The 24,545-nt window shown below is 47.7% G+C and overlaps 1 protein-coding gene across 4 annotated transcripts in view; it reads right to left on the bottom strand.

Annotated features, from left to right (window-relative positions):
- NRG2 (neuregulin 2) overlaps positions 1-24,545 on the bottom strand; it is a 151,276-nt gene that overhangs the window by 58,016 nt on the left and 68,715 nt on the right. For all 4 annotated transcript variants that reach the window (XM_052684503.1, XM_052684504.1, XM_052684501.1 and 1 more), the window contains exon 2: positions 1,715-1,886. In XM_052684503.1, coding sequence (XP_052540463.1) covers positions 1,715-1,886 — 172 coding nt within the window. The remainder of the gene's footprint in view (positions 1-1,714; positions 1,887-24,545) is intronic.

The following is a 24,545-nucleotide window of genomic DNA, read 5'->3' on the forward strand; positions in this document are numbered from 1 at the left end:
GTTTAGGCCTTTGGAAGCCTCACTCTACTCTTAACTGTAAGAAAGAGCAAAGGATTACCTTGAGACCAGTCTTACCTCTAATTGGAGCCAGGTGCAAACCCCAATTTTTGTGCATTAATCACCATCTAGTAAGTCTTCTTTTCTCAGCTTCACAGTTTGGGATGCTTCTCCTAACATGCTGGCAGTAATGATGTGCACTCATCTCCCATGCCCAGCTTTGCTTCCCTCTGCTGCTCATCCCCATTTGCTACTTAATGAAGAAACACAGATTCCCAAGCACTCTTTGATCCTCAAACTGCATCAGCACACAGCAGTTTTTAACGTACTCTTCTGCATGCAGCCAGGTCCAGAAGGAGGAAGGTCCAACACCATTATCATCCTTCTCTCTATTTTCAGGTACTGAGAGCTAGCAAACCCACTGCTGCCTGCTGCACAAGGACAAGGATCACCCCATCAGAGCAGCCTCAGCCCAATGGCAGCTGGGGTCTGGCCTCTATGCTGCCCAGCTCCTGGGCTGGGATGGGAAGCAGATGAGCAGGGACACCTCAGGGCTCAGACCTTTGCCGCTCAGGTGCTGGCAGAGCCAGGTGCTCAGCTTTCTCTAAGATGTTTGTCCTTGGGCTTATTATGCCAGCAGGAAGCACTTCTAACACGCACATGGCTTTGGCCTCTCACTGGCAGGCTGCGAGCCAACGCGCTGCCATGGAAACTAGGAAATGCCAAGTTATGACTTGACAACCGTGTTTTAAGGCTGTTCTTCCCCACTGGTGTCCCCGACCCAGGGGCTGCGTGGGAGCTGCTGTGGGTGGGATGCCGTCCTGTCACCGCTCTACACTGGACATTTGAGACGTGCCTTTAAAATCAAAGCTAACAGGATTTCAGCGAAATGAGAGCAATTGACAATGACCCATTTGAGCAGTTGAAGAATTTCTAATTATAAAAGCAAATACTCTGTCAACTGCATGATGAGAATAGATGAGCTATTTTTCACACACTGAGGCATAACATATGTTGGCATAAAATTAGTTTTAACATTTCCAAGGGATCAGGCAGTTGCAAGCCGACTTTGTTGCTGGCTAGGTCAGGATATATGAATGTAAGCACAGTCACAATTACAGAATAACTTTAGGATATATCATATGTAAATATTTGGCCTTGAAAAAAATAACAACACGGATTGATTTAAACGAAAGTGCAGTGGGAGCCCCTTATTCCTGGTTCACAGAATCACAGAATCATTAAGATTGGAAAAGGCAGAGTCTGAAATTATCTAGTCCAACCCCAACCCATCCCCACTGTGGTTCCTGTCCCTGCAGCTGTTTCCCACCCCTCAGTTACCTGTTGGATTTTGCAGCATTACCCCAGAAGAAACTATACCAAGAAAAATAACGCATGCAGATCCTTGGCTTGACATAAAAGGTGTATGGCCACTTCAGTCACAACCTGCAATAGGGCCTAGCCACAGAGCTGCCTGAATAGGCACTGGTTTCCCAATACAACCATCTCTCTCAGTTTCGGTCCTGATGATCCATCAAACCTCCCAGCCCTGCCATGCCTGCCCATCTGACCCGGCTCCCCATCTGACAAATGCCTGTTTTGCATTTGCCTGGGAGCTCAGCATCACACAGAGCAAGCTGGGAAATTTGCAGGGCTGCTCCCCAAGACCCAAACTCAGTGTTAGTTAGAGGGCAGGGCAGCCCCATAGCATACTTACTTCCCATTCCCATACTTGATCCGGATGTCTTTGCTCTTCTTCAGCTCTTTGCCATCTTTAAACCACTTGTAGGATGGCTGAGGGTTGCCAGCAGTCGCCTCACATTTCAGTGAGATCTTTTCACCAACGTGCACGTTTGGGCTTTTCAGTTTCTTCAGTTTGGGAGGGACAGCTACAAAAAGAGAAACCAGACAATGTGAAACTCATCTTTGTCAGAGGCACATGTGTGATGCCAGCCCCCCCAGAATCCATCTGAAACACGTGTGCTGTCCCCACTGCCGCACGATGGTTTCACTGCTCCCAGCTTTCACTGGGGGTCACAAACGCTGGCTGGCTCGAGGTGCCCAGCGCACAGCTCCCTCCTCGCTCAGCTCCACATGGCCAGACTTGATGGCACTGCAGCTGCCCATACACTGCCCAGCAGCCCCATATGCTTCCTTGCTCTCCCCACCAGGACTGTCCAGATGTAGATGCAGAAGCTCAAGCTCTTCAGAGATAGTTTTTCCCTGCATCCTGCCCTTGCTGACAACAATTACCAACACCTCTGTGATCACTGCCACTGCAAAGCACGCTGCCCATCCTACTGAACCATCCCCAGGGAAAGCTGCCAAGACAGATAGCCATTCAGCTTGACAGCATCACCAGCAAAAGCAACAGCCACAAGGAAGGGCAACATGAAAACCTACACATGTAAAGGCCAAGAAGGGAGGGACAGCACTTCCCCGGACCACAGATAGAAAGGTGAAAGAATAAAAGCCCTTGAAAAAGCTTTAGGACTTGTAGTTTCAGGTTGGTTGGACTGAAGGTGGGCTCTGCATGTGAGTTTTCCTGAATGTTTAAGAAAGGGGATTTTACCACATACCTGGAACATCAGGCAGGAGAGAGATCGAGAGAGAGACAGAGACAGAGAGTTCTCATTATCAGTTTCTGCCAGACTTCATATTATACCTGACATGCGTGCATTAGAAGGCTTGCAATTCTTCTTTCTGCTTTTTCATTTTTCAATCTAACCTTAAAAAAGTAAACACCAAGTTCCTGGTTTTGCCTTAAGATCATTGCCAACAATGGTTTCCTCTTGTCTAAGATCAAGTTTTTCCACTGACTTCTGCTCGTGAGTTTTCTTTTAGCTGCCTTACTGCATCCTGATTTTGGATATGGCACAACAAAAGGAGGAGGAATGTGATGGGTTTCATTAGAGAGATGATTATTTTGTAATCTCTGTGTCTCCTCTCACTATACAAGGTAAAGGAGGCATGTTTAGCACACCGAGGGCAAATGAATGAGCCACACCACATAGTTTTCTCTCTTGTTATTTCTGCACACCCAAACCTGCTACAGTCTCCCTAGAAATCTGTGCCAGAGGAAGAAGGATGGGGAGGGCTGCATGTATTAATGGGGCAGAAACAGCAGTAAACAGCTACAAGCATTTGCTTTAGGCCGAACACCGATCTTGCACCGCTTCCCAGGCCACTGTGCTTTGGCACAGAGAAAGAGACTTCTGAATAAAACAGATCTCAGCTTTCCCCACATTTCAGAACTTCTGTGAAACTCCAAGGTGCCATGGGTTTTGCCAAGCCAATATCCCTGATCCTTGCCTGGAAACAGGTTCATCCAAAAGAACAGGAAGGCAATGAATGGAGGAGAAGAGAGCTTGTCTCTTCTCAGAACACTATGCACAGAGAATCAGGAAGGTAAACAGGACCTTGCTTTTATAGGGGTCATTTTGGGGAATAGAGAAATAGGCTGCCAAATATTTATTCTGTCTGAATGTGTGTGTCGGTTGGCTGCTATTGTACACTGAGGTCACCGTGCTCCATGCCAACTCCATACACGTGCTTTAAATACTGGTAAGGTCCCGACCTTGGCACTGGTGCATCTGTTTCACATTAGTTCCAGTAGTTCCAGGCTGGCATTCTGCAACGTTGTGAAGCAGGCAGCATCTGGGAGAGATGGGCCAACCCTGACCCTCTCCAGAGAAAATGGTGGTGAGAGAAGTACAAAGCCCCAAAACCCAGAAACCACTGAAGGATGAGGCTAAGGAAGAGCAAGAAACTTTCTAAGATCTCTACTTCTCAGTTCCTTCCCACCTGTGTGCAATACGTCTCCTCCAAACCAATGCATGGCTCTCTTGCATCTTCTACTCTTGGCCACCGGTAATAACTTGCACGACATTCCCCAACAGGTAGGCCCACAGAGAAACAGAAATCCTCATTTACAGCCATTAACTGATGATGAGCCTGCTGAAAGCCAGCCCAAGAGCTTCCCCTGCTTTTTGTTCTTATTGTTTAAACTGCAGCCCTTCCTCCTAACCTGAACTGCTTCAACTTTGGCTTACTGCCAATGGATCTTTCTCTGGTAAATTTGAATCCCATCTAGCAACCAGAAACCTCTTCCCTTTTTAGGTACGTGTAAACTATGAATGAATCACCTTTCAACCTTCTCCACCAGTAAACTAAAGTAGCTTGAGAGACAAAGGCAGCACACTAATACTGGAGTATGTCACAGAATGTTTTAAATTTTGGTTCACTTCCAGCTTTAGCATCTAACCATTTCCTCTCTCTGCCCCATCCAAACCACAAAGTTGAAGCTCACAAAGTTGTGAGATTGGTTCAAACCGATGTGAGGATTAAAAGTTCCCCTTTTCTTAGTGCTCTGAGCATTTTGGGTCAGTTCACCTTTTCAAACACATTGGAAAAAACAAGTGAAAACAACATGCTATGCCTGGCAGTCTCAGCAATATTCCAAGGGAACTCCAAGTGCACTTACCCCACGCTTCCCCCAGCTGCCTGCTTCCCAGACCTCTATGCACAGCTTACTGCTGCTCCAGTGCAGTCACCAGCAATTCTGGCAGACTCAGAACACTGAATCAGGTCCTCTTTAACAGCTCTGAATCTCACGGTTCTGCTCTGCCACTTCCTGATCTCCTCCACAGGTAGGTGAGCAGCACATGCCATGCATTCGCCACTGCCTCTGGATTCATGAGAAGGAGGAGGGGGTTTGTGGCTGTTCTTGTTCGACTGTAGTTACAGATAGCTTTAGGCAAACGTTTAGGATCCGTGTCTCTGGCCACCCTGCAATCCAGCCAACCCCTCCTCTACCCAAATTTGAGTGTCTTCTCTGTGGAGAAGGGTACGATGTGCTGCAGAAAGGAAGGTTTAATCATGGTAGGGCCATGAACAGCAACAGATTTTCAAGGGGTTTTGCTCACTCCTAAGTCAGATGAAACCCAAATAATTATTAAATCCCAGACGATGCTATCATGTAGGTCACAGGAACTAAATTAACCCTGAAAGGTGCAAGGACTCACATCAACAAATGCACACCATTCCTCATCCTGTTTGAACAGAACTGTTCCATTAAGAGGCCCTTCCAGGACAGGTTTGTCTGCTGACAGCAGTCCTGGAGCCTACTGCTCCAGGAGAGGAGAGGGTTACAAAAGTCTAAAACTTGAGTCCTAAATTGCACCACACGAGTTGCCTGGACACTCACAAGGCCTCATATCTGCACACTGCTTTAACTAATTCACTTGTGATTACATGTGATACTACATTGAAGTACCTTGATGATAACAACACCTCTTTCACTCCTGGTACCTGGCATATGCCTGAAAGCACCTTCAGAGCCTGAACTCAAAACATAATTAATCATAAATGGGCAGAGTGCCTGAAAAGGCTCCTACAATGGAACAGTAACAAACCACATCCCACCCACAAAGCATCCTACATAAACAACCCTTCGGCAGCGTGAAGCAGAAGCAATTAGTCCCAGGAAAGGTGCTCAAAGAATTCTTTCAGAGCCAGCAACGCTAGCTGCAACCACTGCTTCAAGAGTTGCATCTTGCTCACTGTGGGAGATCCTAAAGGCCGGGCAATCTACAGACACATCGGGGATCTCCAGGTAATAGACATCATGAGTAGATGTGACTTGCCTTCCTGTCCTCTAGAGGATGAAGTGCCAACCACTGGAGGCTTCCCAAGATGCAGGCCCCAGAACTGCTCTTCCACGCAAGTGTCAGTGCTTCCACCTTCTCAGTTACCGTGTTGAGATGAAGAACATGAAGGTCCAGCAATTTCTCCAGGGGTCTGCACTCTCCGTTCTCAACAGGGAAATCCTAAAGGATGCTATAGGCACAGTCAAGGCTTCCAGGTTCCTTACCATTGAGAGATAGGATCTGGAAGCATGACACCAAACCCCGCCTCGGAGGTTGTTGTACCCTGGGGTCCTGGAGAGCCACGACGACTGTGTGGTTCAAAGTCCCGCTCTCAGAAGTACAGGCTTTCCCCTTTAGTAGAGAACCTCATATGTGTCAATGAGTGTCAATGTTCTCCCAGATGGAAAATTTCAGAATTCATCTTCCCATGAGAAATTATTTGCAAATCACTCCAAATTCAATTATAGAAACTGTTGTGAAGATGGCATTCCTCACCAAAGAGAAATTTTCCATTTCTATCATCATTATTACAAGGTGTGCCTCTGGCACAATGGTTCACCGTACACATCTGAAGTCCAGAGCGATGTTTGGCGGGTCAGCACTGCCTATGCTGGGTGAATACGTCTTCCTGACTAATGCAGCCCGCTGTTTGTGGCATGTTTGCTGTGATTAGGGTTAGGGTTAGGGTTAGGCATCAAAGGTGATGCTCCCTTGGTCCACGTCTGATCTAACCTTCATTTGACAAGGAGACAAAACTGAATCTCACTGGCAGCAGCTCCTGTGCACACTGACACTTTGGCAGCTTCAACACCGGCACCAAACTCTCCTTGCTCTGAAGGAACCTCCCTCCAGCCAGAAAGAACAGAAACATGAAGAAAAAAAACAAAAACAAAAAAAACCCCAAAACATAACAGCTTAATGCTGCAGAAGTTTGCCCTGTCCGATACACGGATGACAGCGATATCACCTAGCCAGCACAACCCCCACAAGTCAGCTCACAGCCCAGAGCTTGTTCAAGGGAACCCCCACGAGCCACTGACACATTGCCTCCTTCACCCTCTGCTGCTACCTGCCAGTGGGTAATTACAGGTTTCGCAGCAGGAATATAAAACATAACAGTGTCTGTAACACACCTTTAGCTTCAGGCAATTTACATTTCACAGAATTTCAGAATTACAGAATGGATTGGGTTGGAAGGGACCTCAAGGATCATCAAGATCTAACCCCCCTGCCGCAGACAGGGCTGCCAACCTCCACACTTAATAGCAGCCCAGGCTGCCCAGGGCCCCATTCAACCTGGCCTTGATCATCTCCAGGGACGGGGCATCCACAGCCTCTCTGGGCAGCTGTTCCAGCACCTCACCACTCTCTCTGTAAAGAATTTCCCCCTGGCATCCAACCTAAATCTTCCCTCCCTCAACTTCAAACCATTTCCCCTTGTCCTGCAGTTATCTACCCTTTCAAAGAGTCGATTCCCCTCCTTTTGTAGGCTCCCTTTAGGTACTGAAGGCTGCAATGAGGTCACCCCGCAGCTTTCTTTTCTCCAGGCTGAAAGAGCCCAGCTCCCTCAGCCTGTCTTCATAGGGGAGGTGCTGCAGCCCCCTGCTCCTCTGGACCCCCTCCAAAAGCTCCCTGTCTTTCTTGTACTGGGGGCTCCAGACCTGGACATAGCATTACAGATGGGGCCTCACAAGAGCAGAGCAGAGGGGGACAATCACCTCCCTGTCCCTGCTGGCCACCCCAGTTTGTGCAGGAAGGATGGTCAGCACTTCTCACAGCTGTTAATGTAATGCCTTCGCACACTGCAGCAGCTTACTGGGATCTCTGCAGCCCTGGGCAGGGGTACATACCACATAAACAACAGCTTAAATTTCTGAAGAGCAACATTATGCTGTAGCCACTATTCGGCCTTTTAATTAACACACAGTCGAGTTTCTCTTTCACCAGGTGTGTGACAGCTGGGACTCCCTGCGGCGCCCCACATGAGATGGCACGGCTGGCTCACTTTGGGCACCTGCACCTCGCCTTCACTGACCATGTGTCTGTCAGTGTTGTAACTGCAAGGACACAGTGTCCAGCCGGGTTGATAAACCAAAGCTCTCCAAGGACGTGGTTCCTACCACTCACCTTGCTGCTGTGCCCTTCCCATATAGGTATGCCAGCAGAAGTCAGGCACACTGCTGTGCTCCGGGGAATAGTCCTCTACAACTGGAGATGCTAGACAAGGCAATGCGTGCACAGTTTGCTTGGGTCCTAGAGGCTCTGCTGAGGGCATCCAGCCAGCTGACTGACAGGGAACAGACGCTGATGTGGAGAGAACCCAAATGACTGAAAGTGTGAACATGCTGAAATGACTGAACTCTCCAGAACTGGTGTGGGAATGAAGCTTGGAAACCTTGCTGGAGCCAGAACAGCTGCATTATTCCTCCCTGCGTGCCCCACAGCAGCCCTAGCATACGAGTTTTTCCCTTAACTAGGTTCCTCTAGTGCTCTTTGCCTTAAGGAAAACTGGCTGTGATGCCAATCTGCAGCACTATATACATTTCAAACTGTGAGTTACAACAATCAGTATTTTATGACCATTCTTATCAGCCAAAGAACATTGACTAGGAAGTCAGAAGAGGGCTTGCTGGTTTAGGTTCATTCTCTATATAATCCCTCTGGCAGCTCAAACCACAGAGCAGCATGCCACAAAGCCAGCAAGTTCACTTTCCTCTTACGAATTCTGGTTCCACTTACACATATGAGCACATGATAAATTCCTCTTCCTCCATCTTTTCACACTTTATATTTAGTCATTCTTCTTTCAAGTGAAAGTTTAGAAATTGGTGTATGAATTGGCCCAGAATTTTCAACTGAAATCTCAGCTTCATTGAAATTAATGAGCATCTGGCCACTGGGCAGGGGGGTGTTCCCCATAGCCAGGCTGTTCACCCAACTTGCACAGGCACTGGGGGTGCCCTTCTACCATGCTGGGCTCAGAAGTGATGGAGGTGCACATGCACACACCCACTCCAACACTTACCTGAATAGTGCAGCAGCTACAAGGAATGCACGTACAAACATCCAGTACTAAAATCTAGGACTGAGTGCTTGGATTTGCCAAACCTAGTACTCTACGAACACTAGCTGCTTTGCAAACAATGTAATTGGAGTAGAATTGCTATTGTGTGTGTTTGTTTTGAATATTTTTGGCCAGGAAGTTGTCCTGGAGGTATAGTTGAGCATAAGTGGTCTGATGGAAAAATGTCATTCATTCTGTTCCTATTAAAACCAAAAACAATAGCCACACAAAGACAGCAGCGACAATTTCAGCTCTTCATGCCTCTAACAATGTGTTTTCAACCCTAAAGGCAACATCTTGTTTGTACCCAATTGATTCTGGGATCACATTTTATATAATCAAATATATCGTTAAACAAAGATATATTTTATGAACTGCTCAATTTCCAGATGACCTTAGAAATTGCAATTCATAAAATATAGCTTTATCTCTATCTTCTAAATCAGCTTGAAAAATGGCCCACCCATACTCTACGGACCTCCAGTCAAGACCTAGCGACCAAATTATCCAAAGCATCTAAAACTTTAAAATACTTTAACTCTTTGTTTCTGCCATTGAACAATAAGCATAAACTCTTTGCTATGGTACCCTGGAAAGGACCTGGGAGGCGTCCATCATCTTTCAGTCACCAAAGCGAAGTGTAACACTCATCACAGGAGACAAAACAGTCTAAAAAATCCCAACCATTTAATTAAATGGTTATCATGAGATCTGTACATGAAACCATACATATCTCCCTTAGAGTAACAGGAAAGCTGAGAACTATGTTTTGGGTTACAGGGAAGGATTTGCTGATCTAAAATGACCATTAGTGGAATGTCATCAGTATTGGAAAAGGACAAAAAAACCCAACATCATTTGGTGTTTTACATGCTAACAGCCACAGAAGCGCTTCTTCAAAGCAGGGGAAAGACAAAAAAAAACCAACAGCCTTTAGCAAAGTGAAACCCTTTTAACAGAGACTATCTGCTCCACCTAGGCTCTATCAGTGACCAGAGGACAGAATACACACCACTGTGGACTTGTGGGAGCCCTGTAGCTAAACTTGCAAAAGCAAGGACACAGAACTCTGCCAAAGGCCACCATCAACTCCTTCAGTTAAACCAGCAAGAAGGGTCACTACAGGCACATAAATGCAGATGAATTTCCAAGTGAGGCAGAAAGTTTACCAACAACTGCATGTTTTCAGCATCCTCTTCTGCCCTTTCTGTGTAGTCCAGTCTTGTGCCCATCACATTTAGATATGTAAGTGAAAGACCAAGGATGTATTATTAGCTTTGGGTAGCACAGCACACCTAGATGCCTTTTTCATCCCTTCTCAGTCTTTTACACTAATAGAAAATGAGGGTCCCAGAAGTGTTAAATTACTGAGACATGAAGTATGAGGCCAGGAGGACTGTGCAGCACCTCACAGTGGGGGAACTGTTCAAATCCCCCCCACCAGCAGTGCCCCAGCACAGACCCTGTCCCCTGCACTGTCCAGGCAGATTTACAAGGCACAAACCGTTACAACAAGCATTTTCAAACATGTTTAACATGTGCATGGGAACAGATCCCAAAAATGGGGACCAATTACGATGACGTTGACGTAGCTCAGGCAGCGGTGAAGGTCAGATGGAACAGCCCAGCATACAAAGATTTCTGGATATTTCAAACTCTCCCAGAAATCCTGGACCAAGGAACATCCCAGAGATTCACAGAAGACCAGGTGGGAATGCTGCACCTTCCGAGAACAGTACAAGTACCTTGGTGACTGGACGAGACAAATTCCATTAGCCGTTTCTAACTTTTAACCTTAAACCTATAAAATTCTATTCACCACCATTCCGTGACAAGAGCCAACCACTTGCTGTCTCAATTACAATCATTTTTTTTCCATGTCTCTCCTTACTTTGGAAGTTCACCATTGTCTCTGGTAGGGTTTCAACAAATCCACCAGAGGGTATTTCCAAAACAGAAAGCTGTGTTTTTATCGGGATCTCCCCACAACTCCAGGGCTCGCATTAAAGTCTTGTTTGTTCTCTTATATTAGAAAGATGAAAAGTTTTTCTATTAGTTTAAAAAATGCTTTAAAGCATTGGTACCAAGAGAACCTCAGACAGTAACCACAGGTCTGTTTCTCATCCAAACGCAGGAGAAGGAATAAAGATCATCCCTGAGACAGCATTTCCGAGGCAGACAGATAACTACGTGTCCAAATCCCGCCGAACGCGGATGGAATTACCGCCCTGTACTAAAAGCCTCTCCTGCTGCCCAGGACGCCGCGGGTCGCTGCCATCGCTGGATCGCAGCCTGCGCCAGGCCGAGCTCCGCTCCCTTCCCACGCACCGAGCGCTCTTTGCAGCCAGCGGCACCGCGTGCAGCAGAGATCCCGACCCACAGCACAGCGCTGCTCCTGCTCTGTGTCTGCAGCACCGCGCGCTCGCCGGGCTGGGGAGCGACAGAGCCCTGCGGAGAGGGGCCACCCTCCTCCATGGGCTGCAGTTGTAAATTCCGTTTGGGACTCTGGGCACTGCCCAGTGGAGACACTAACACAGCGTGTCTCCTGCCTTGTCCAGAGTGTGGCTTCCCAGCATTGTTCTGAATAGCTCTGGACCCCCACCGAAGCACAGCAATGGGTGGCTTCCACTGAAATGTCCCCCAACTGGGCTGATTTACAGTTGTCAGGAGTCTCAAGGATGTCAGCTCTTCCTGATTAATTTTTTTATCCTTATTTTCCCTCTTTTTATATTTGAATATTGCTTATTGCAATATTCTTCAGAACTATTCTCTGGAAAGCCATGCTGGCTAATTTTTGGCTTGTAAATTGCTCATGAGCAGTTTGTGGCTTGTGTTTAAAAAAAAAAAATCAAGCAACTCTGACTCATTTTGGTTGGATAAAGACATTTTGCGGCCTCCATCAATTCTAGTCCTTGACAGCAGTGACAGAGCTCTTATTATCACAAACATACAGTTGCAATTTTAAAATTTGCTTCCTGTGACTCTTCGTTAAAATTTAATCAACAGTTTCTGCTTCCACAGACATTTCTGGCAGAAAGTCAATTTTATAGAATATTAATGGACAATACATAGGTAAAATAAATTCGAGCATCTGATGTGAGCAAATTTTTGCTGGTTGTCAGCTTCTGCATTGAAGGACGTGGGGAAAAGTAGCAGAGCGAGGGGTGACACAAATGGTCCTCTAGGAGATACTGCAGAATACAAGCAAAAAAAAACAAGGACCAATGATGCAGCAAGACACATGTAAACAGAAGACAATAGGTAACATGACGGTGGCCTTGGCAGACAGCTTGATGAGCTCAAAATGGACAGGTATGCACCGACTCGCTTTACATCTAGCTGTAGATCATAAGGAGGGAGCTTTCGCCAAACCTGCCAACAGATCCTGCATAGCACAAACATCTTAAGGTGAAAACCAGAATTCTGAACAAAAGATAGTTGTTGAGCAAAAAGTTATTAATAGTGCTGGGTTTTATCCCAGAAATATTGCGTAAAGGAGGACAATTCACATCCCTTCTCTGTGCTGCCATTTCCTCTCTCAAAGATCCCACTTAATATATTTGGGGCAGGGACTGTCTCTTGCTATGACACTGTGCTGTGAATAGCACAAGGGGAACAATGCTGCAGTTGGGACCTCTGGATGCCACCACAAACACTAATTATAAGCAGCAGTGACAACAAGTGGAAGGAGTTTGGGATCCAAGGAAGACCTAAGAAAAGACAGGGCACAATGTGGAATTTATCATGTATTATAAATATGGATGGTTCTCATCTCCAAACAAAAGTGACAGGGAAAATCAAGGAAGCAGCTGAGCTGGACAACAGAGAAGACCCTCTACCCAGTTACTCCATCTTAAGCAAAACTCTTCCAGATCTGCTCCTTCTCTTCTGCACTCTGACTGCTTCTCCCTTTCACTGCCTCCCCAAGCTATCCTTGAATATCTTTAATAGCAGAGGAATGCAATCACCTAGAAGCCCCGGAAGGAGATGTTCAGGGAGCTGAAAAGCAATATAGATAAACCTGTTGGGAAGAGTGGAATCTCTTCTGCTGGGAACATTTTTGTAGGACATTGTCAATTTAAATGTCCTGCACAAGCAACTTTTTGATAAACATGTAAGAGAAGAGGTGCAGAGTTGCTGAGGAACTGTCCTGGAAAGGCCTGGATGGACCTTTACCATCTTCAGCATCAATACTACCGATCTCCAAAAGCCCAAAGATAGAGTTCAAATGGGAACAAATCACAGGGTTGGGAGAACAAGCCTGAAAGAAAGCTGCAGAAGCAGAGTAGTCCACATCCCTGCCCTGAGGTAGCACCAGCCCTGCAACATCCACTCAGCCCACCAGGATCCAGACATATGAACCGTCTGGCGCTGCTCATCTACACGGCACCTCGCAGTGGCTGACCTCAAGCGTCCTGTTCTCACAGCTCTCCAAAAGGCAACTCGAGGTCCCCTTTGGGAGTAGGCCTCCAGCCCCTGAAAGAAAGTCTGTCAGCACAAGGATGTGCTAATTGGCAGGTGGAGAACACAGCCATGATATCATTATTGTGACCAGTGAAGCTATTTCGGTCCTCACATGCAAAATAGATGTTTCACTGACTCCTAAAGATGTCGTCCAACTCTTTGTCTTTCAGTCCTTTACACTTCTTTCTGTTTTCTTCTTGTCCATGCCAGCTACCACTAATCACAGGCAATTTAACCAGAATCATTCATTTTTGCTCTTCCAATCCCAATTCACCTCGGTTGTGAGATGCACGATTTGTTTTTTTCTTTCCTTTGCAAAATCAACGACCTTGAAAACCTTCAGCAGTGCCCTTAAGGCCCAGCCTCACTCTCCTCTCATTTCTGTAAAGGCTGGTCACCTCCCACACCTCACCGAAGCACTCTAAGCATCTTTGCCCTTGTGAAATTAAGACCTTGCACCGGATTTGACTGAAAATCATATTGGTCTCCTGCAGCAAGCAAAGGCCAGGAGAAGTGTGTGTGGCTGGGAGAAGTGGCACTGGCTTGGAGGGCACTAAGGGAGAGGCTGGATGGGGCAGTGTGACCAAGAAGGTGAGAGCTTGCTGCTCTGTTTTGCCCTTTGCTGTTTCTTCTTTTGGTGGTCCCTTCAGTCTCATTAACCTGTGCAATGAGGGGCAAGCTTAGCCTTGTGTGCTTGTCGTGAGCACAGCCAAGGGCCGCTCACTCCCTCATTATTTTGCCCAGAGCTCACGTGCCCCCATACACTGCTGCAGAACAGCTAACTGTCATCCCTCCCATTCTGCCTCTCCTACAAAAGCCAGACCCAGAAGGGAACCATGACCCTATTCCAAAACAGCCTCTTCATGGGCCACACAGCAAATAAGTGCAGGCAAGAGGGATAGGAGCGTCAGGCTTGCACCACACGGCACAAAAAAAGTGTTTGTTTTACTGGGTTGTGCTCATCTATGAACAGCCTCATAGGCTCCATACGGCTACAACCAGCCAAAGCTACTGCACACGTGGGCACAATTTTTCTCTGACCACCAAGAAAGAATCTCACCAAATTTACCACAGTTGCCAACACTCGACCCACTGGACTATATTCCTCTACCCATTCAAAATCTAACATAGATAATGAATGTGAAATTTCCTGCACCTTCCCACAGCAAGAAGGGAGGAAGTGCCTTCCACAGATCAGCTCCTACAGTAGCACTTGCAAGCAGGGACCACATCAGCATTTACCTGGGTCTCATACTGAAAGCCAGGGCACCGTGAAGACTGAACACCATGTTTAAGAGCAGCCTACCCTATTATGCTTTTCATCACATTCCTAAAACAGGCACCCCTCCCTCTGTAATTTGGTGGTAAATAAATGTCTGGTCAAAATACCAGATAATTAACTGGGAGCGTCTTTGTGAACATGAATGAGAGCTCAACAGACACCTCAGAAAGGATTCCACATCAGTTCTGCCCCATGAAGGATGTTCTGTAAAACCTTCCCAGCTACCTAAAGGTGAAATGATCCAGCTTCACAGAAACACCCACAGACTCCTCTTAATTTCTCTAAGAGCCTCACGGAGACACAGAGGAGGTTAACTATGCACAGTTCACCATGAAGGGCAGCAATTGGCAAGTCTAGCTCCCAACACTGTGCTCCCCTTCACTCCCCTGACAATTTGACACACTGCTGTTTATCCTAATCCATTGTTCATGGTCCTCCACCCAGTTTACAGCCCATGTGATGCTCTCCTGTCCCTACCAACTGGAATTAATTTGGGGTGATAGGATTTTATGAAGTGCTCTGTATCTGAAGGCTTTACTACATTCTAAACACTGCACGGCTTTACCTGTTTTCATACAGATATTTTGGCAATTTATCAGGCATCCAGAGTAAACAAGCAAGCCATCACATCCTTCTGGGGCAGCTGGCTTGTAATTCTTGGCTAATTCTATGATCCTCTGAATAACCAGGTGACTTTGAGAGATACTGATCAGTAAGGACTGTTTACCAACACAAACATTATTCATGCAGAATTCCTCTTTACATCTAACTTTTCTTGTAAAGTTAATGCTGCTAAAAGGCTCAGCTGAACTTAGGTCAAGAAAATACGGCTTTTGAAAGACTTCCAGTGCTTCATTTGCAATAAATGGCTGAGGAATAAATCATTTCAGCTGTGTTGAGTCCTCAAGCAGCCAGCTCTATTAGCAGAGAGAGCTCTAGGCAACTCCAGCAGCGAAGAACAGGACAGGGCTTCAGTGATGCATGGGGACTCGTGACAGACACAGAATGCAGCCAGGAAAGACCACTGTGCTGCCAAGAGGCTGCCATGCTGGGTGAGACCATGCTTCTCATAGACAGGGAGCTCTGCTTCATGGCAGCAAGTATCACTTACTTCTCTTGAATAACTTCCCAGTAGGGAAGTCTTCTGCATTCTCTCAAGGACAGAGTTGTTGTTTCTACCCTTATGCCCAGAGGCTTATAACCCCCCATGTATTTTTACCCTAGTTAATCCAGCTAACAGCACGCCCATGCCTCATACAAAAGTCTTGCCCTTACTGCCAGTCTCACCATGACTCGTTTACGTGACTTTCCGTGTCCCTTTGCCTTCCAGAGACATCAAGTTACAACCCTGTGGGATGCAAGTTGTTTGCAGGGTCCCTTCCCCCACTCCCATATGCAAATCTCTGTCTGTCCATGCACGCATTCTTGCAATAGCCACAGTTAAACACTATCAGCCTTGTACCCATGTCACTGAGGGCACAAGGCCTCCATCCACCCCCAGGCACAGTGCTGGGGACCAGCACCGTATCTTCAGCTCAGGGAGCACGGTCCCTCCCAGCCCACCTCTCTCCACCACTCTGAGGCCAGCCCTAAAGCTGAGACAGCATTTGTGGGTTGAATTTGAGAAGAAGGCATTAGGGAACAGATGAGGTAGGAAGTTTCATGCTCTGGCACAGATGACAGCTAGGATGGCCAGTCTGATAGCTCACGGTGAGGAACATGTTTGTGGTCTACAGAGCCAAACACCACAGCTCCCACCCCACAGCTCCCACAGCACACTGCCCCATAGCTTGGCCAGCTCACGTGAACCACAAGCACGGCACGGAAGTGCTGCTGACTTGGGGTAATTCATCAAGTTCAGTCCCGGGCTGTTCTAACAGGTTTGGACTTGAGCAGCTAATCCAAGCCCAAACTTTGAGGAAGGGGGACTCCCAACGGAGGCAGTCCTGCAGAGGCTTTCTGTTCATGGCAGCTTCTCCAGAAGATGCCAAGAAATCCCAGTTAAGGCTCCACTCTGAACTGGTCCCCCCCTTTTTCTGAGCATGCACCAGTCTGCTCCCTGCTGGTCCTTGTCTTCCAGGGTCCAGGGTCACCGCCGTCAGCATCAGCAACCCAGGGCCAGCATGGAGCAGAGTGTCCGTGACTGTCTTTGCTTCCTCGGGTTAGTGCAGCTGGTTTCCCAAGTCTGCCTGGCAGCATGATAAAAATACCATCCTGTTTTTCTGCAGAAGAAGAGGGTTGCAGGCAGGAATCTGGTTCAGAATAGCACTTTCCCTTTAAATTCACACCCTAGGCCCAGCGTGTTTTGCAAGAGCCTCCCTGTGCAGACAAGCCCTGAGGCTCCAATGCAGAAAAACACCCCTGCTGGGTGAAGCACCCAAGCCATGGCGAGGCCAGGGCTCCCAAGCTGTACAACAAGGCGGCTGCTAACCTTCACGTGGCAGAAGAGAAGGAGCAGCCTCAGAGACACATGTCATGAGACACACTTCATGAGGGTGAGGAATGTGTACCAGAGGCACACGGTGTCTCTTCTGACCTGCAGAACAGGCCACAGCGGGGAGCAGGGGAAAGGAGGAGAGCACACATCAATGCCACGCACTCAGCCCAGCTGACCTGGAAATGCTGAATTGTGTCTGTCCTCAAAAAGTTGATATTGGATTAAATACGATGAGCCATCCATCCAGAAATGTGTTGGAGGTTTGTTATCACCTTTTGATATTTTGAATATTTAGGCCCCGGAAAGGGTAGATAGTCTTGTTTTGTGCCCTGTGATAACAAAGGATAAGAGAAATTGGAGATTCCCAGCAAATAAAGCAAGTACAACACCTGGGGCTTTACGGGAAATACCAGATTATCACAGTTCTGGCAATAAAACCAAAACTGTTGGCAGCACTTCCTATTGCTACTGCTTTCTTTCTTCCTTTCTTCCTTTCTTCCTTTCTTCCTTTCTTCCTTTCTTCCTTCCTTCCTTCCTTCCTTCCTTCCTTCCTTCCTTTCTTTCTTTCTTTCTTTCTTTCTTTCTTTCTTTCTTTCTTTCTTTCTTTCTTTCTTTCTTTCTTTCTTTCTTTCTTTCTTTCTTTCTTTCCTTCTTTCCTTCTTTCCTTCTTTCCTTCTTTCCTTCTTTCCTTCTTTCCTTCTTTCTTTCCTTCTTTCCTTCTTTCCTTCTTTCCTTCTTACCCCCCAAAATGAACAAGACACCTCCCTACCCCAGCAAGAAAACCAGAGCTGTGATGCTCACCATCTCTCTGAAACACTGACTCAGAACATCAGCAATGCAAAATGTTAAACACAAAAAGTGAGCAATGGCCCTACTAACACAAGACTGGTCCTTAAAATGGCATGGCCTGCCCACATTTTCTAAATATAGGGTAGGAAAGGAAACCTCTCCAGAAGTACTAATAACTGAAACAACCAACCAAGTACTAGTGATGGGACAGAGGTGGTTTCGGAAGCTGTTATCAACGTGTTTCCACTGCACACCATTTCTTTGCCACCTCATGCCTTCTGTTCAGCCCAGCAGCCAAGAGATGGGACAACAATTTTTCCTTTCTCATCCAGAGAAAGGAACGATTCCCTGATGTGCAGCTTAAGAAGGGCCGATGCAACACCATCAGCACTGCAGCTGCTTCGCAGCAGACTCAAAAAGACAATCTCACACCTTGAAGAAACATTATTTAGAATACTAGAGCCTGGGAGGTCTGTGGAAGTAGAGGTGGCATGCCCTGGGGAGTGCCTGCAGCATGTGCACAGTCACTGGAAGCACCGACCAGCACTCACTCAGCAAACCAGCTGAAAAGAGAAGAGTGCTAAGAGGCAGAAGCATGCACGGTGATCATACGGGCTATACACTAGGGGTGCACACAGCACAAACCTGTAACCTGCACTACTGCTGCTGTACCTCCACTGGTATCCAAAAAGCCTGCTGAGCATGTCTTCATGCCCCGGTGCTCCTCCCTGACCGCAGGGCAGCCACTGTGCTGGCTGGGCAAAGACCATTAGCCCATGGCAACCTTTTTCACTTAACAGCTCTTCTGTGGTTACCAACAAATCTCTTCATCCTCATGCCTGAAAGTGCACAACTGCAAAGAAAGGAAGCAACTCCCTTCCTCCTAAACGATCTCACTAGCTCTTCTGCACAGAGAGAGAATGCCCAGACTCAGCAAGGTGGGCTGGGAAAGACATACAGAAATTGGTAATTTGTGCTGCATCCCATCTCCCTGAGGGAAACTTCTTAGGGTTCAGACCCAGGTTTGGGACAAAGACTTCAGACCTGAAGGGGATGGGGGAGATAACAACTGAGACTGTGAGAAATGTTCTTTTTGAGAGAGCAGAAGCATCATTATACACACACTGCTTTTGGTACTGAATAATCATTTCATGGAAGATCTGGGACAGCTTCTGGTTTGGACTGAGTCTTTCTCTCCACCAGGGCACCTTGGCAATGCCAGGACCCCTTTTTGTGATGCACGTTTTAGCTGTTTGTTACCCAACAACCAGCCAGATCGTTTATGTTAGCATTCATTGAAGGTGCTTCTCACGCAAACTCAAACACAGAAGGCTACATTCATTTCTTGACAAATGTGAAGCAAAATACTCTTCCATGCCAAAGTGAAGTTCATCGCATTCCTTGTCCTTGCCCTCCAGGCAGAAGCTTGAATGAGCAGATGAGACATGCATGGACTCTGGAAGGGAGACAAACTGCTGCTTGGATAGCAGCAAGCAGGCAGCTTACAGGAAGAATGCCTGTGCTGCTCCAGCAACCTGATCTATTGATCCTGGACCTGTTAGCAAGATCTTCTGGACCTGAATTACATTAACACCTCCATCATTTTTAGGCAGCCAAACTTCATAAGTCGGCCTGCATAGCTCTGCGATGGGGTGTGATGCAGAGCTGTCACTGCTGCACAAGTTGCAGTGCTCATCAGTCGTGAAATGGACACAGCAGAAATCAAGATCAGCTCTAAAAGTCTGCTGGCCAACAAAGTCTGGCCTTGCATTTTCAGCTCTTGATCCAGAAGGGAGCAATGTGCCAGCAGCTGTAGCCACTGGAATGTCTCCAAGCCTCTCTTCCATCAGTATTCCTCTCACTTGCAATTCACACAATGAAAGTGAGGTGGGTGATGTTTGTGTTTGCTTTTTTTTTTTTAATTTTTACCTTTATAGTATGGCTGAGCTGAGCCTTCTGTCCTGCATCAGCAGGACATCAGCAAGTTAGCACTGTGCCAGCAGCCAGAAGATCTCTACTCCCTGTGCCTGTGCCCAAATTGAGCATTCCTCTCTGCCAGCCCTGCCCCACTTGCTGGGGCTTGGAAACAGGCACAGGAAAACACAGAGAAAGGCATCTGAACACCCACACAGTGCAGGCGTGGGGATGTAGCTGGGTTCAGGGGAACAGGAAGAGCCTTGGCCTCAGCTCCGTGGACAGTTTTCTCTCAAGAGCATCAGTCTTCTGCTGGGACCTGATCTGACTCCCCATCTGGCCAACACCTGGTGCTCTGAACACACTCCTCGTACCCACGCTTGTGCATGGCCCCTCCTGGTACAAAACCAGTTTGCTACCTGAACCAATCTTTGCAGGCTCAGCACCTGCAAAGCTGTCTGGCTGTTCAGGCTAGCAGCACATACGGTAGCAGAGAAGCCCTCTGCCCAAAGTGAAAGTTGATAATTTGTCAGCTTGGACTAATCTCAGCCCATTCTAAGCATTAAAACCCCACACTGCCTGCCAGGGTCAGAGCAGGAAGGGCTGAGGGATGCTGCAGCCATGTTGCAGAGAACAGCCATTGCTGCTGCTGAAAGTATTGCTGTCCTCCTCCTGATCTCTGAACTGGGGGCAGAAAAACCATTAGCAGCTTGCCTAAGGAAGTTCAGAGAGCAAACAGAAAGACCCTGTCCCTCAAGCCTTGCTCCAGGAGTGCTTAAGTCAAGTGGTGGGGAGCAGTTCCAACACAAAGAGCTCTTTTGGTGTGCTCTGAAGCAGAGACATGGCTGCGGAGTGGGGGAGGTGTGCCGATGGTTTCACTGGAGAAAGGAGAGTGCACGAGGCACACAAGGAGAACAGCATCTGCTGAAGCAGTCTGCTGGCCAAAACTATGGATTTCCTCTCTCCTGCCCGAGGAGGGCTGGAGCACATCAGGAACATGGGGACCCTTGCAAAGTGCCATGGACTTCAAAGCGGAATGAAGAATTTCCCTCACAAACACATGTACACAGGCACACTGGTACTGTTAAGAAGTTGAAATAAAGTCGCAGCCTTCAAATTGAAAAGCTGTTGAAAGCAGGAGGGTCAGATGCTCAGATGGTAGATATCACATGCAGAGCACAATGCCAGAGGACCTAAGTCACAGAAACATCTGCTGAGAACCTGGCTGGTGGATCTTAACCTGATTTTACCCTCAAATTAAGAAAATGTAAAAATTCTGACACCAAAAAGAGGTTTCTATGAAGGACTTCCAGACATCAGTGAATGATGTAGGAAATCTGCTTGGTATTCATGGGATGTCATTTTAAATTAAAACAAACAAACAGACAAAAAAAAAAAAAAAAAAAACAAACACCAAAACTCTAAAGCACCCAACTTTAGCACAGACTTGAGGTAATTTAAAACTTCTCTGAAGAGCACTTTATTGTCCAACCTGTGCTTTTGTGGCTGAATGCCTTTTTCTGCACTGCCAGACAAGACATCTCAGGCTCAGAGGGTGAATGCAGCTCCCTTCCCCTCCCACTCACCACCAGACAGGAGAATCCAGCCAGATAAGCTGGGCTTTGACTTCCACATGGAGTAAAAAAATGAAGGGCATTGTAACGATAAGCCCAGCTGTAAAGCAACTCCAGGACCACTGTCTCCTCAGAAATACGATCATCATCATTACTGCATGGAGACGAGCCTTGTGTAGGTTACAGCTCTTCTCTGCAAAGCATCCCTCCTCCCTCGCATTGAGTTCTCACCTTCCAGACATGCCTGAACTAAAATCCTGCGTAAGGACTGCTGGCTGAGTCTGCCAAGCCTAATTACTGGAGTTATTAATTACCTAAATGTTTAATTCTTACCATGATTACATGTATTTGTTGTTACAATTTGGCACAGCTCAAAAATGCAGCACTATGACACTGCCCTTGTCAGAGGGGAGACAAGCCCAGGTCACCTCGGTTCACAACACAGCTCTGCCTGGAGAACAGCATGTGTGCTGGGAGCAGTGGTGTGGCCAGGAGGCCGTGCACATCCTGCACTGCTCAGGATGCTCTCTAGAGGTGGCGAGGAAACAGCCGTGCCACCGTGTAGGTCCACTGACAGCTTCACTCCTGGACTCATCCACATTTCCCAACCATGCTGGTTTCATTATCCTGCCCCAGATGGGAGGTCAGTGCAACGGATGACACGTGCCTGAACTCTGGGCCTTCATCCTCCCAAACCACCTCTACTGCCAGCACATCCATCCCCTCCTGCTTCTGGGTGACCTCCAAACAGATTGACCTGCCCCCAGCATGGCAGGAGCTTGGACAAGATGCTCAACACAGCACACAGCACCAAGCAAACCTCTGGGTGAACCAGGAGATATGGGAGGCTCCTCCGCAGCTTCCCACTCCCCTCCAACCTCATCCTCAGGGACATGGACTGGTGCTCTCTCAAAGGAAAGCACCAGCTTCCCTTGCTGCTCATTCACGTCTACCCAGAGCACAGCACACAGTGAAGAGCCAGTCTTTACTGGGAATTCATAGAATTCCCAGCCAAGGAACCAGCCCAGATTTATCATCCTGGTCACAAGCTGCAAGCTCAGCTGCTCCTGGATTCCAAGTTACCTTTAGGAAACACTGCATTTTTCATGGAGTTTTACTTCCAGAAGAAAACAAGCATACCCAAGCAAGAGCCAGATATGATCCACATCCTCCTCATTCATTGCTTCTGAGCAAAGCACCAAGGCACTGCAACAGGCACAGGGTCTGGTGGTCCCCACACTGAACACCCCTCAAATACTTGAGGGTGTCCATGAGAAAGGGTCAGAGGAAGAAGAGGCTCTTTTCCCTTTCACTCACTGCCTCTGGAGTTATGCAGCAGAAGTGGGATGCAGCTCCACATGCTTACCCTGCCCTACTGTCCTCCCTTCCCCAGTCAGCTTGGAGTGCTGCAGACCCATTAAAGCTCAGTGCTGAGCCAATACGGGAGATGAGGGTCACACTCTGAACAGGAGGCTGGCAGTCCCGATGCAGGAGGAAGGATCGTGGCAGCATGGCTTTCCTCTAGCTGCTTTGCAGCTGGAACCTGTCACATTAACAAAGGCAGGAGAATGAGCAGAGGGCATGACCCCAAAGGTCAGCAGCCAGGCTGCGCTCAGCCCTTCTCCAGATGTTCCCCCTCTCAACAGAGACTGCCTTTCCCAGGTTACTTACATTCACCTCCAAACAGGGATTGAAAAGAGTATGCCCAGGGCTCTGACTCACAAGCTTTTGGATCCATAGAGGGATTTTTTACTAGCACACCACTCTGCTCCATCCTGCCTCTCTGTCGGGTGATCCCAGCCCTCCAGTCTGCATGAATGGAGAGTAGGGTCTGCACAAATGGAGAGAAGGGTCATTCTCAGCCCCACTGGGTGTCTTTCTCATAGCTCTACTCTTTGTATTAACACCTGGCACTGTAAGACACAGGCGGCAGAGGAACAGAGCTACAGCCCATTCTGCAGGGATGGCTGGCTTCAACCAAAAAAAGACCAGAAAGCAGCTGGGTGAAATAACCTCTTCCTTTACCCCAGTATGAATCATTGGAGCCTGTGAGTCAGACCCCCTCTGTTCCCAAAGCTCTGCAAGTTACTGCACGCCTGCTGATCCGTGGTAACTGGCCACATGTGTACTCACAGCCACACGGCAATGGCAACAACAACCCATTAGCTTCAACAGTGGAAATGCTCTAGTGACAAGATGCATGCGGCCAGATCCTGCAGCACAGCTGACATCTGGCACCCTGTATGGCTGGGTGTTTACAGAAAACAAAACTGCTACTGTAGGATATCCGCTGTGGGTTATTCCTCCTGTAAACAAACCTTTTGGTTAATCTTTCTATGAGCTCCTTGGAACTGGAATCTTTCCTACAAACAGAAGACAAGAACAAATCAAGAGTGTGTTCGTCCTGCAACGTGGGCAGAGCTCATCGAGCAATCATTCTGGTTGCAGTCCTGTTGAGTAACTCCGATAGAATGACCTTCCACCACAAAGCCTGCACCTGCCATCTGCAAGGGACCTCCCATCCTCACGGAGCTCAGTGCTGGCATGGCAGAGCTGTGGAGCCCCACAGGCTGGCAGGCACCTGCTTGTGCTGACATTCAGCCACTGGCTCCCGTTGAGGGGGGCCTTCCTCCCTGAGATCCCTGGAATTTCAATCACAACACCCTCCCACATAACATTTCTACAAAGTCTTGACTCATCTCAGAACTGAGGTCAGCCTGGTTCCTATTGAAACACAAGAGTATCTGCAAAGACTCTTCACCTGCTCTCCAAGTTGTTTTCCAGTACTAATTTTGCTATGGGCAGTTCAAGACAATGGCACGATTCTTGTGTTGCTGTCCTTATTAGCACTGACAAACAACAAAAACCCAATGCACACACAATGTTTTCCTCACCACCAAGTCAAAATAAGAGAGAATGCCTGGAATTGCTGCGGAATTTACCCAACCAGATGCTTAACATTTCTCTGGTCTTTTCCCCCCCGAGCCACCTCACAGAAGTACGGATGAAACACAGGCTGTGCCCAGCCTCACAGCCCTTCCCTTTCCAACGTGCTGTTCAATCACCGTGCTGTCAAGGCTGGCACATTGGCCTTCTGCTCTCCTGCCAGTGTTTGGTCCCCCCTTCTGATACTGGTAGGTTTGGCCCAGCTCTCCAAAGCCTACCACGGATCTGCAGGGTGTGCCTTCCACCTGTGCTCAGTGGGACACTGTCCGTCTATCCTTTGATGTAAGCTACACCTGAAAGAGATCCTGATGGTGCTTCTTCATAGGTGGACACCATCTCCCTCTGGAGGCCTCCAAGGGCTGTTCCACTGGCTACATCTGGAGCCAAGGCACTCAGTTTGCTACAGTTTCACGACTAAAGGAATAAAAAT

This window comes from Tympanuchus pallidicinctus, unplaced genomic scaffold, assembly GCF_026119805.1.
Source record: "Tympanuchus pallidicinctus isolate F22 unplaced genomic scaffold, pur_lepc_1.0 scaffold21, whole genome shotgun sequence".
Lineage (NCBI taxonomy): Eukaryota > Metazoa > Chordata > Aves > Galliformes > Phasianidae > Tympanuchus > Tympanuchus pallidicinctus.